The sequence below is a fragment of the Cydia strobilella genome, chromosome 8 (genome assembly GCF_947568885.1).
Source record: "Cydia strobilella chromosome 8, ilCydStro3.1, whole genome shotgun sequence".
Classification (NCBI taxonomy): domain Eukaryota; kingdom Metazoa; phylum Arthropoda; class Insecta; order Lepidoptera; family Tortricidae; genus Cydia; species Cydia strobilella.
Genome location: NC_086048.1, coordinates 4,479,207 through 4,491,998, shown reverse-complemented (window position 1 = coordinate 4,491,998; position 12,792 = coordinate 4,479,207). Strand labels below are relative to the sequence as shown.

The following is a 12,792-nucleotide window of genomic DNA, read 5'->3' as shown; positions in this document are numbered from 1 at the left end:
TTGTAGACATCCTGACTTTTTTTTGCGTCGCAGTAATATCACAACTTCACCCCCCCCCCCTCCCCCCTTCGCCCCCAACAGTTAGGCTCCTTCCATAATACAAACTAAGAAATCAGTGTATTGGGAACTTCTAGTCATATTCAAGTTTTAAGGTAAAATAAACTATTAAATATGATTATACGCGTTTATTTAACTACAACACTGGTTAAGCAATACATTTCATTATTTTCATTAATTCACGAATTAACTTTTACCCGAGGTTTTGTTTGTTGTTTTATAGTTATTTGTTTTACAAGGGACCAAAGTTGTTTTTTAACCGCTCATGTTAATATTGATACCCGAGCAAGCAAGTGAAAGATTCCAAAAAATACACAAGTGTAGCGAGGTTCGAAAAATGGAATCTTGAGCGTTGCGAGGGTTTCAAAGCACGAGGGTTAAACAAAATTTGCCCCCGAGTGAAACACAATATTTTTCACCACACCAACCCGAAGAAAATATTAACTGTAAGATATCAAACAAAATCAAATCCAAATGAACGTCATTAAATATTTATCATTCAAAATCATAATTTTAAAGACAATTCTACCAGCTAACATAGGAAAACAACTCAAAATTTGCATCTGATTACATGTGAATAAAATGCAACTTACTTATTAGTTTTTGAACAATCAATAGAGCCTTTACCAGCTGGTGTGGTGAAGAGGTATTTATCCATGAGCCACGCTAGATGTCTAATATAAGAAATCATTTCATTTCATTTGGGAAATCCAGATAGGGGATTACAATGAGATCTTCAATTATTTATATGATAAGTGCTATCTTCTAACGTCCAGATACTCCAGATGAGGTATGTAAGTTACATTTAGTATTATAATTATGAATACATTTAAAGAGTCATTTAGATTACTATGTATCCTCTTCAGTTATGGAGATCTACACATTTAATAAAGATATTGTGGCATTGAATATCATATGAGGGAACCGGGAACCCACTATAACACTTTCTATCCCACAAACTTTGAGGCGTGCGTAGCGACTGTAGGATTCTTCTTTGCTTTGTCTACTGCGGGGCTAACACGTCTGCCTTTCAAGTAGTAAGTAATGCCAGGCGTGGCTCACTCCGCGATTTCGTCGCGTCGCTACAAGTACATGCAGCCAACACCAATTTTGGTGTCTAGCCATAGTAATTGCCGCGCACCGCTACGGAACGGACGCCTGCTCGCGCTTGCGCCACCTTGCGGTCATATCTGTCGTCATAGACGCGTTAGAGAATGAACCTTCTGTACCTAGTACTATTATTTATTCTGTGGTCATGCTTCCATATCTTTGGCGCAGGAAATTAAGAAGAGGTACACAATCTTTCAAACCCGCAATCCGGTCGCGCTGTCAGTGCTAGGAACAGAATTCGCGCTTTGTCAACGATTCACTTCACTTACGGCAGTTATGGTCGGTGCGCAAAAGCACGAGCTTCATTTCTGGTCGCTTCGAGTCTCCTCAAAAAGTCCTGACTCGTCAACTGCCTCCTTGCCTCCAAACTCCCCAGTATCTGCTGCTGGTCTTCCTTAGTAGAAATGCAAATGAGGGTTTCTAATATTTCCTGTAGTTTTTTGGAGAGTTGCTCGTCGTGGATGTTGATGTACATGACTTTTAGGAGGAGGGAGAGGAGGTGCTGGTCGGATGGCAGACGAACGTTCCATACGCACCAGCAGTGCTTTATCCATTCTTCGAAACACTGGAAAAATAATGATAATACATATTACGTAAAGCAAACTAATTATATTAAGGTGGTTCGACTAGGTTACCCAAAGCTTAAACCCCGCTAGATGGCGTCACTTTCGCAAATTTTCAGGTTTAATTTTTTTGTGGAATAGTGTTGGTATCTGTATACTTAAAAGTATGTTTAGCGCACTCTTTACATAAATATTGAACTATTATAATAAACATTGAATACTTCATTAGTGCAAAAAACACTTTTAAAGTCGACAGAGTGTTTCTGTCATGCTATTTCCTACTATTACTCACACATGCAAACAGTGTTTCCGTGATGCTTGTAGTAGACAATTTCATACAATGTAAGTATGTTGCAATGGCGCTGCGGTATGTTCGTGGAAATACGTGCAAGAGGATTCGGGTTCGAGACTGGTACGTCAGGGGTACTTTTTTGTCCTTTTTGTGTTATCTTATGTTTCTTATACCTTTCAATCTTCGAATTCTTGTCCGATTCCGATATAACCGAAATATATTTCAGTGATATCGGAAACGGCTCTAACGATTTCGATGAAATTTGCTGTAAGGGGTTCGATCTAGCTAGGTCTTATCTCTGGGAAAACGAGCATTTTTGAGTTTTTACTTATGTTTTCTTTTTCTCCCGGATATTCAGTATTATTAATAAATATGTGACGTTTTGAACTAAAAGGTACCACATTGTCGGTTGTCGATTAGGTTGATTTCATTTTGAAGCTTTATGGAAATATGACAACAATAAGTAGGTACCAGTTTGGTTGAAAACGCCACATATATTGAAAACCTGACTTTCACAAATCTCACCTTTTTGGGTTCTTCCAACTCAGAAAGGATGGAGAATACTGACGATTCTTAGTAGCACTAGCCCAAGGAAGTCCAGGTTTGTAAGTGTCAGGTATCAGTTTTTTTTAAAGCGCTAAATATAGTTCTACAAGTAAAGCAATCCCTTACTGCCCAGCCTCTATAGTATTTTTCAAACTGGAAGGGTACGATGATAGATTTCATCTCCATACAATTTATAACCTAATAATGCCAAATGTTGCAAAATTATATTGAATTGAGATCTATCATCGTACCCTTGCAGTTTAAAATAGTTATTTACGATACAAGTGCGGAAAAGAGAAAATTCGAAACAAGTGGCGACAGATTAAAACACGACCGCAGAGAGTGTTTTAAATCGACACGAGTTGCGAATTACCTATTCGCACGTGTATCGTACAACGTTTTACAGTACATATGGCCCTTTAAACTTTCGACATATGCATGAAAAGTGCTCTTTACGCACTAGGGCGAGAAAGTTGCACCATATGTACTGTAAAATACTTTTTAGTACATATGGTGCTACATATACGTTACCGCCCTAGTGCGGTAATTAGTACAATACGTGCATATGTCGAAAATGTAAAGGGCCATAATTATGTACTGTAAAACGTTGTACAATACACGTGCGAAAAGGTAATTCGCAACTCGTGTCGATTAAAACACTTCCTTCGGTCGTGTTTAAATTTATCGCCACTCGTTGCCAATTTCCTACTTTTCGCACTTGTATCGTAAATGTACTAATAATAAAGTAGTAATTGTAAAATAAAATTAAAACTTTTTTTTATTTTATTTTTTGGATTCAAGTAGGTACAGTGAGTAACAACATTGCATGGCCTTCTAATTATAACTATTATAGAAAACGGGATATTTATCATGTTTATTTATATTATTTATTTCTCGATATTTTGGCCGGTCTTGCAAGATGGGCGCTAGATGGCGTCACTTTCGCAAATTTTCAGGTTTAATTTTTTTGTGGAATAGTGTTGGTATCTGTATACTTAAAAGTATGTTTAGCGCACTCTTTACATAAATATTGAACTATTATAATAAACATTGAATACTTCATTAGTGCAAAAAACACTTTTAAAGTCGACAGAGTGTTTCTGTCATGCTATTTCCTACTATTACTCACACATGCAAACAGTGTTTCCGTGATGCTTGTAGTAGACAATTTCATACAATGTAAGTATGTTGCAATGGCGCTGCGGTATGTTCGTGGAAATACGTGCAAGAGGATTCGGGTTCGAGACTGGTACGTCAGGGGTACTTTTTTGTCCTTTTTGTGTTATCTTATGTTTCTTATACCTTTCAATCTTCGAATTCTTGTCCGATTCCGATATAACCGAAATATATTTCAGTGATATCGGAAACGGCTCTAACGATTTCGATGAAATTTGCTGTAAGGGGTTCGATCTAGCTAGGTCTTATCTCTGGGAAAACGAGCATTTTTGAGTTTTTACTTATGTTTTCTTTTTCTCCCGGATATTCAGTATTATTAATAAATATGTGACGTTTTGAACTAAAAGGTACCACATTGTCGGTTGTCGATTAGGTTGATTTCATTTTGAAGCTTTATGGAAATATGACAACAATAAGTAGGTACCAGTTTGGTTGAAAACGCCACATATATTGAAAACCTGACTTTCACAAATCTCACCTTTTTGGGTTCTTCCAACTCAGAAAGGATGGAGAATACTGACGATTCTTAGTAGCACTAGCCCAAGGAAGTCCAGGTTTGTAAGTGTCAGGTATCAGTTTTTTTTAAAGCGCTAAATATAGTTCTACAAGTAAAGCAATCCCTTACTGCCCAGCCTCTATAGTATTTTTCAAACTGGGAGGGTACGATGATAGATTTCATCTCCATACAATTTATAACCTAATAATGCCAAATGTTGCAAAATTATATTGAATTGAGATCTATCATCGTACCCTTGCAGTTTAAAATAGTTATTTACGATACAAGTGCGGAAAAGAGAAAATTCGAAACAAGTGGCGACAGATTAAAACACGACCGCAGAGAGTGTTTTAAATCGACACGAGTTGCGAATTACCTATTCGCACGTGTATCGTACAACGTTTTACAGTACATATGGCCCTTTAAACTTTCGACATATGCATGAAAAGTGCTCTTTACGCACTAGGGCGAGAAAGTTGCACCATATGTACTGTAAAATACTTTTTAGTACATATGGTGCTACATATACGTTACCGCCCTAGTGCGGTAATTAGTACAATACGTGCATATGTCGAAAATGTAAAGGGCCATAATTATGTACTGTAAAACGTTGTACAATACACGTGCGAAAAGGTAATTCGCAACTCGTGTCGATTAAAACACTTCCTTCGGTCGTGTTTAAATTTATCGCCACTCGTTGCCAATTTCCTACTTTTCGCACTTGTATCGTAAATGTACTAATAATAAAGTAGTAATTGTAAAATAAAATTAAAACTTTTTTTTATTTTATTTTTTGGATTCAAGTAGGTACAGTGAGTAACAACATTGCATGGCCTTCTAATTATAACTATTATAGAAAACGGGATATTTATCATGTTTATTTATATTATTTATTTCTCGATATTTTGGCCGGTCTTGCAAGACCAGTCGTTGTGGAGATCCCTGGGGAGGCCTATGTCCAGCAGTGGATGTCTTGTTGGTGTAGATGGATTCACACAACAAATGAAATAACATTTTTTTATATTTGTTATCCGTAGTTGTCCCTGTACCTGAAAGAAAAAATAATATCATGATAGCACAAAATCTCTAATGTTATAGGAAGAAAGATGATGCAACAATATGGATTCTAATAAAGTTATCATTTACTTACCTAGTAATAATTGTGTTTTTCATTCATATACAAAATTCCATAATTTTCAACCCTAGGAAATGTTTCATTTTACTTTATTGCTGTGAGGATGTCCTGATTTTTTCTGGCTAATGAAGGAAAACATTCAATTTCCAAGATTGCCTCTTTATTTTACACAATACCTGAAAAAACCTAGAGTTAGTGACATATTGACTATTCGGCAACCAAAACAGTAATAATTACATTATATGGGTATTGTTCACTGCTTATTATCCTGCCATTACGGAAGAAGTGAGAATTATTTTCTAAAAAGAAAATTACAATGTACAATAAAGGAGTGAAACTGTACCTTACGAAACTTCACCATCATGAATTCCGCTTCATTTGAGTGAATTTTCCTGGATTTTCGCGGACCAGAACACCGATGATTTTTGTAACTTGATTTAGACGTTGCTAACATTTTCAATTTATACAAACAAATTGATAAGTCAAAATAAACATGACCCTATGTGTCAGTGTCAACACTGTCAAACACTGTCAACAAAAAATGCACTAAACATGACGGCACTGCAAATCCTGCCAGGTCGGCCAGGCAACGTCGCCAACGTCATAGAGTGGCAACGCCGCACGCAACGTATTTGTACACGACATTTGTGACACACACATACGTAAAATTGATGAAAAAATTACGTTGATTTATGTATGATTTCTGTATGAAACAAAGTTTTTCTATTAATTTAGCGCAAACGAATATTCGAAAGTAGATAAATGAGCAAATATTTGTGTAGTAATAGTGTGTAGTGCCTTAATTAAAGCAGATTGAATTTTGTATGAAAATCGAACCACCTTAAATGACTTTGCTATGAATGAGCTTCATAGCTAAGAATACTCTATAGTCGCAAGCTTTTGATGCAAGAAGCTAAACAGTTTATCAACTTTTATATTCCCATAATTTTAACCCTATAGATGCAAGAACGTGTAACTTCATAATCATTTATTTGCACACAAAAAGGGTTTTACATAGAAGATATTATAAAAGTTACATGTATACGCCTTTTTAGCTGTAGAGAGTAGCCTACGGCAACGTTTTCATGGAACCAAGCCAAGTGCGGGTAGTTCGAAAAACTCGCGCGCCTAGAAGATGTTGATGTCAACTTTAGCCAGTCTTCTCCGAGACCACGGGGACAACGCCGTCCTCGAAACGTCGGAGGTAAATTTAAAACTTATTTTACGCGATTAAGTCCCGTCGTTGTAAATAATAATGAGTAAAAATCGTTAAAGTTTAAATCAGTGTTTTCATGGTTATATTAGCTCGCTTGTGCTAATATGTTGGCGTGTGAGTGATGGTTTTAATTTAAACGTGTGACATTTAAATTAAAGGGTTAAAACGAACCTGAAATCACCTATGATTTTATTAAAAATATATGTATTTATTTACCTCTAAAATGGACATAAGCAGCATTTGCGCCACATCCACATTGGAGCACGTGTCCAGGTTGTCACACACGATGGTGCAGAACGCCTTCTTCCTGTTCACGCAGTTCACGCCGTTGATCTCGATCAGCTTCCTACTGAACCGGAAGTTGTTGGCTTTTCTGAGCAAGTTGGACTCTTGGTACAACTGCTCCAGGGTGACTACAAAGAGGTCACCTGACTTTACTGTCTGAAATCGAAATTATAAATTAAGTTACAGTGAGATACAAGACAACAGGGCCTGTGGTGAGCCTGTTGTGTGGAAAAGGAGTAGGCTAGGCTTGTAAACATATAAAGAGAATAAATCTATGAAAACGGATTATATTGAATTTATAATACATCTCGACTCCCGACGTTTCGAATCCTTTACAGCGTTCGTGGTCAACGGGTGACTGAGGAAAAGCTACAATATGCAAAACTACTCACATACAAAAATAATTTTGTATGTGGGTAGTTTTGAAAGAAAGAAAGAAAATAAATTAATTCAGGATGCTTACAGTATTGCTTAAATGTAATAAAACACTTTATTAATATATTATAAAACATAAACGTCACTGAAAAGGTCTCCCCTCAGCTTGATGTCAAGTTACCTTTCAGGTATCTTGACGCTGGTCTTCCATGGAGACATGTCCAAACGATCGCGTAAACTTAACTAACATTGGTAAACTAAATTGAGATCAGAACAGATTACAGTTTTGCACATTGTAGCTTTTCCTCATGAGTAACTATCGTGGTAATCGAAGACAATATTATAAAGAGAAAGTACAAAATAAAGAGTTACAAGGCCCCCCCCCCCTTATAGTGCAAACATAAGTTTATCTGGGGGCCTAGCCAAGATGATAATCATGCAACGATAAATGGCAAGTGAATAGAAAAAATGTATTGGGGTGACAGATGGTACAAAATGTCACATTACACACTATTTTCATACATGATTTAAGTTTTGATTGGTGTTTTCTATCAATGATTGCAATCTGTGCTAGACCTCCTGATCTGAGTTTAGATTTGAATAATGATCTAAATAAACCCTTATTTCTTAAGTATAAGGTATAAATTTGTGTAAGTTTTTAGTTTCCATACCTTTTCCTGAGCAGGCAGGAGCCTTATCAATTCCATTAGGCAGATGTGAGAGAGCTTGTTCACATCGACATACTGAACCTGAAGAGAGTTCTTGAGGCTTGTGTACACAATTTCATAGTAGTTGCCATTATGGAACCCGTTTGATGCCTTAAATAGAACAGAAAATAAATAAAATATTTATTTGAATATGTAGGTAACAATCAGATTATATTATATAAACTCTTTTTTCAGTTTATAAGCCAAGTGATAACAGTTACAAAGATTGTTAGAAAAAATATTGTAGCATGTATTTCTTACAATATGGAAATAGTCTGAAAATTACCAAAAAATGTCTGTCTGATGTGATAAAATTCTATATAATGACTATTTAAAAGTAACCATGTCAAACTGCAAGCATATTATGGATGGTTTTATTCACGTGATAAAATAACAGTTACTTTTAACATCGCGGGATTGAAAGTGACGGACATAGCTTTATCATGCTGTCACATAGAAAAGAACCATCATCATAATCCATAGGGGTGCACTAAGTAGATTAACCCATGTTTTGGCAAAACATTTTCGCATGGCAGCAATAGAAACAGTAACAGCCCTTACCAAGCCATATAAGAAATCCAATATCCGCTGTTCATTTTAGTCCCATAATAAACACAGCATGCATCCCTCAAACCATACTTAAAAAAACGACCGTTAACTCGGATAGACTAGATACACATTTTAGAACTTTGAAAAGTGCAAAATAAAATACAAGTGCTCGATATACACGCATCAGCTCCAAGAGCTGCTAGTGTATCAAATAGATAATAAATAACAATTCTACTTGAAAGTTCTCACCATGCTCTGTAAAATAGCAGCACAACTCTTCAAACCTTTGGTTTTGTGAACTGTCATGTAATCATCAATGAGGAGCAGGGATGCTGGCAATGTCTTCTGTGGAATCACTGCTATACTGTAGTCCTAAAAACATATTAAAATAAATTATTAAAAATCTGCTTTGGGGCACAACAGTCAGATATGTAAGGTCAATGTGGTGAAGACCGTCTACAAGCTCTTTCGTCACTTTTAACGCGTTTGTACACATACTCGTCTTACAGGAGGTTGGTACAGCATGGTACAGCAAGAGTAAAGCTCTTCCATTGTGACTGTGGCTGAGTGACATATGTGGGTCAAAACTCTTTTCGTTGTCTTGTTTTTTTTTCCCAAAAAATGTGACAGAGTGGAGCTTTTAGTATGGGGTGAAATTTAGTTTTTAATTTTTCTCAAGAATTATAATCTACAGCTAGAAAGACATGCAATAGCACCCAACTTTTTTTATTTATTTGATAAAAGACAAAAACAGAAGCATGACAGAGTGGTCAGAAACAAGACATGAGACATTGAAAAGAATTTGGACCCATGTATACAAATAAGAGAGTTATTGCCCTATGACGGTCTTCCCTGCAATAAATTTTATATGCCGGTCTTCTCCACATAAACCATATTATAAATTAATAAGGGATTTATATACACACTTACTTTTATATTTTGAATGAGTTTGCAATACACATCAATAGTTGCCGGATATCTTTTAAAGTTCTCAGGTGTAAGTCTTCGATGTATCTTTTCCATGCAGCAGTCGAATACCTCCTGCGCTTCATAGAAAGGTCTCTCTACCTTCAACATGTTATCAAATGTAATGTCACATGACAAATCCAGAAAATTATTTAGTTGTTTCGCGTATTCTGCAGAAACCTCTGGATTCCATACTGCATCTAATCGTAGCTCCTCGTACATTATTAGCAGAGAAGATAGGACGTCTGCGCAAGATGGAACATGTCTCAGGTCCACCTCTCCAAGGAGGTTAAATGCTATTGGAAATTCTGCAATTAATATATCTTTTCGCAAAGTATATTCATCATGATGTTTACATTCTTCACAATTCCTTTCAAGTTTAGCTAGTAAACACTTATCTATCTTTTGCATAAGCCTGGAAATTATATCCTCCATTTTTACTGGCTCGTCTTAATTAACCCATTTATTTACTTTCTTATCTTGTTTCGGAAATAAACTTAAAACTGAAATTTCAATTTTCTATTGATCGATTTTTGCAGTTCAATGCACTCAAAAGTCAAATCAAATTAGTCAAAATGATTTTTGTTTTTTTTTTTCATCCACCTGGACAGGCTAAAGCTTCAAGCCATACTGCCTGTGCCTTAAGTCAAAGTGAGTATTATATTCTTTGGTTAAAATGAGATGCACCGCCCACAGATTATTAACTATAGTTTGCTCAGAATAATGACTAAGAGTGACTAAAGCATAGAAGTCGGGCAAAAATGCTTCGCAAATATGTATACCCGTACTTTACTTCCTTACGAATTAGATAATGTGCCGAAAAGAGACGCATATATGCTTGTTATTTCTCATTTACGTACGGTGTCATAAGTTTGATAATTTGCTAGGGATGTAACTGTGTCGACTTTTTATATCGATAAATTATGCATAAGCTTATGTGCCGTGTAAAATAATAATCACGAAATTGGCAAATTGATAATAGTCTGGCTCATGAAAGTTGAACCTGAAAAAACGCGGCAATTTCAAGAAATCTGTAGCAGGCGGCTCGTTGAAATGAAATGAAATGAAATGCGTGGAATACAAGGATTGCATAACTTTTACATTTTTTATAATTTTCATATTCTAAAAATCATTAAAAAGTATAAAAATTATGCAATCCTTGGAATCAAAGAGCCGCCTGATATGAGGATTAATGCATGTACCTAATATAGCTTTTATCTCATTTGCAGTCTACCACTCAGAACCGTCTAACTATACCTCTCGTTTTTTTATCATTAGAAAGAAGGCGAGCGATCTTAACGTGTCGTTTTATCGAAAAACACTGAAAATAAGTCACAACAAATATAATATACGATCATTTACATACTTTTGCTTTCATTAGTAAAATATTGTTATATTTATAAAAAAACTTGTCAATAAAAAGACACGTGGAAATGGTTTACCGTTTTTTCTAATGCTAAAAGACTAAGTATAGTTTCTAGTCATGTACAGTCAGCTGCAGAGAAAAGGCACCCCCCTGCATACAAAGTTCTGTAAATTAGTATGGACGTGGGGTACCTTTTCTCTGCAGCTGACTGTACCAAATAGGAAATAATAAAAAAATACGTTCCTGTAATATTTTTATTTTATTTAATAATAGGGAATATTACGCGAAACTCGGCGTAAGTGGCGCCACTATCACAATCTGAGGGTCTATCGCGAAACAAGAAAATCGAACTTTCGTTATCTAACATCTCTGTCACTCTTGCGTATTCGAGCGATAAAGAGGCAGCTAGATAACGAAATTTCGGATTCGAGTTTTCCGGTAGGTCCCCTGAAAACTTGTCAAAAACCTGTTAAAGGTACAGTATGAATAAGTTACTCTACGGTGCACTAAAAAAGCTAGTGCTGCACTCTGGTGGCAGAACATTGCAGTAATATCCCCTATTCCTCGTCCTTTGGAAATCTGAAATAAAAAGTTAAGTTTTGTGACCAACAATATTAATAAAAGGAACATTCATCAATGATCATTAATGTCTTTTTTATTAGGGTTCCGTACCCAAAGGGTAAAAACGGGACCCTATTACTAATACTTCGCTGTCCGTCTGTCTGTCACCAGGCTGTATCTCATGAACCGTGATAGCTAGACAGTTGAAATTTTCACAGATGATGTATTTCTGTTGCCGCTATAACAACAAATACTAAAAAGTACGGTCCCCTTGGTGCGCGCGTCCGACCCGCACTTGACCGGTTTTTAGTATTAAACTATAGTCTGGCAAACACAATCTGTCAGTAAGTAAGAACAAAGAAAACTATAGGTACAGTCGAAGGCAAAAATATCGATCCAGACAAATGGCTTAAAAATATGTGAACACGATTTTATTGTCTGAGCGTACACATATTTTTGAGACTTTGGGAATGTATATATATTTATGCCCTTGACTGTACTCATCAATTAAAATGAGACAGTCCTGGGCCAAACTATAAGAAAGCTGTAAATGTCGATAGGTTATTGATCTGAGGTCGATACATCACTATGCCAAAAATATAACCTTTCATACTTAGCAGAAAAGTTCGAAAATATATGCAAAAATCTGTATAGACTTGAATGAAAGTAATAATTACATAAACAACATATCGATTTCTATGTTTAGGGTCAGGTCCTATAAATAAATTTCTTCAAAATTGAACAAAACTCACCGATTAAAGGTTATCGGTTCGAGCGTATTTTCTTTTGTTCCTGTATGCGATTTACAGCCCTCGATCACACAAGACATTATCACAAAGGGAACTTCAAACCATTACAAATAAAAACTCAGCACGTTTTTCAACAATCTTTCAGGAATAGCAAAAATATAATTAAAATAAACCAAGATGACCGCTGAAACATCCCGAAATATTTCAACTAAAATAATACGACTATGTCAAGTTGTTACAGTTGACACCTACCTGTGAAATAACGAACATATATTTTATTTGGCTGGATTATATTATAGAACCACATAGGACCATTTGACATTTCCCTCAGTTTATCTTATGACAATACTGAAAAAAACGAAAGAACTTGCAGATTGTTGTCTCACTCACTCATAGACAAAAAGCAATAACGTGTTGTGAATACGATATCTTTTACCAAGCTTTTATTTTTGCCCGGCTTCTTTGCTTTAGTCATTATTCTGAGATAGTTTGTCACTGTCTTTGTCTTGCACGGGTGCCGGCGCTCAGAAGAAGGGGATGAGTGTAGTTTTTTTTTGTTCTTATTTACTGACAAGTTTTGCTTGACCAACTATAGTTACTTCGTAACGTAACTCAAAACCACTTAAAGCCCCCACACTCGTGC

General features: G+C 35.9%; 2 protein-coding genes across 3 annotated transcripts in view; one reads left to right on the top strand and one right to left on the bottom strand.

The window, feature by feature from the left end:
• The window catches only part of LOC134743507 (cytoplasmic dynein 1 intermediate chain), a 126,151-nt gene that overhangs the window by 71,253 nt on the left and 42,106 nt on the right, over nt 1–12,792 (top strand). The window lies entirely within an intron of this gene.
• On the bottom strand, nt 223–9,986 carry LOC134743486 (uncharacterized). The gene is made up of 5 exons (XM_063676934.1): nt 9,438–9,986; nt 8,757–8,879; nt 7,923–8,069; nt 6,808–7,032; nt 223–1,732 (listed from the first exon to the last, which is right to left on the bottom strand). The coding sequence occupies exons 1-5, from the start codon at nt 9,906–9,908 to the stop codon at nt 1,442–1,444; spliced, it is 1,257 nt and encodes a 418-aa protein (XP_063533004.1). The 5' UTR covers nt 9,909–9,986; the 3' UTR covers nt 223–1,441.

Coding starts and splice junctions, on each gene's coding strand:
- LOC134743486 (XM_063676934.1), bottom strand. CDS start 9,908: ATGGAGGATATAATTTCCAGGCTTATGCAAAAGATAGATAAGTGTTTA. Junction 8,880..9,437: donor AACTCATTCAAAATATAAAA/GTAAGTGTGTAT, acceptor ATATGTTTTTAG/GACTACAGTATAGCAGTGAT. Junction 1,733..6,807: donor TGCTTATGTCCATTTTAGAG/GTAAATAAATAC, acceptor TTATTTTTCCAG/TGTTTCGAAGAATGGATAAA.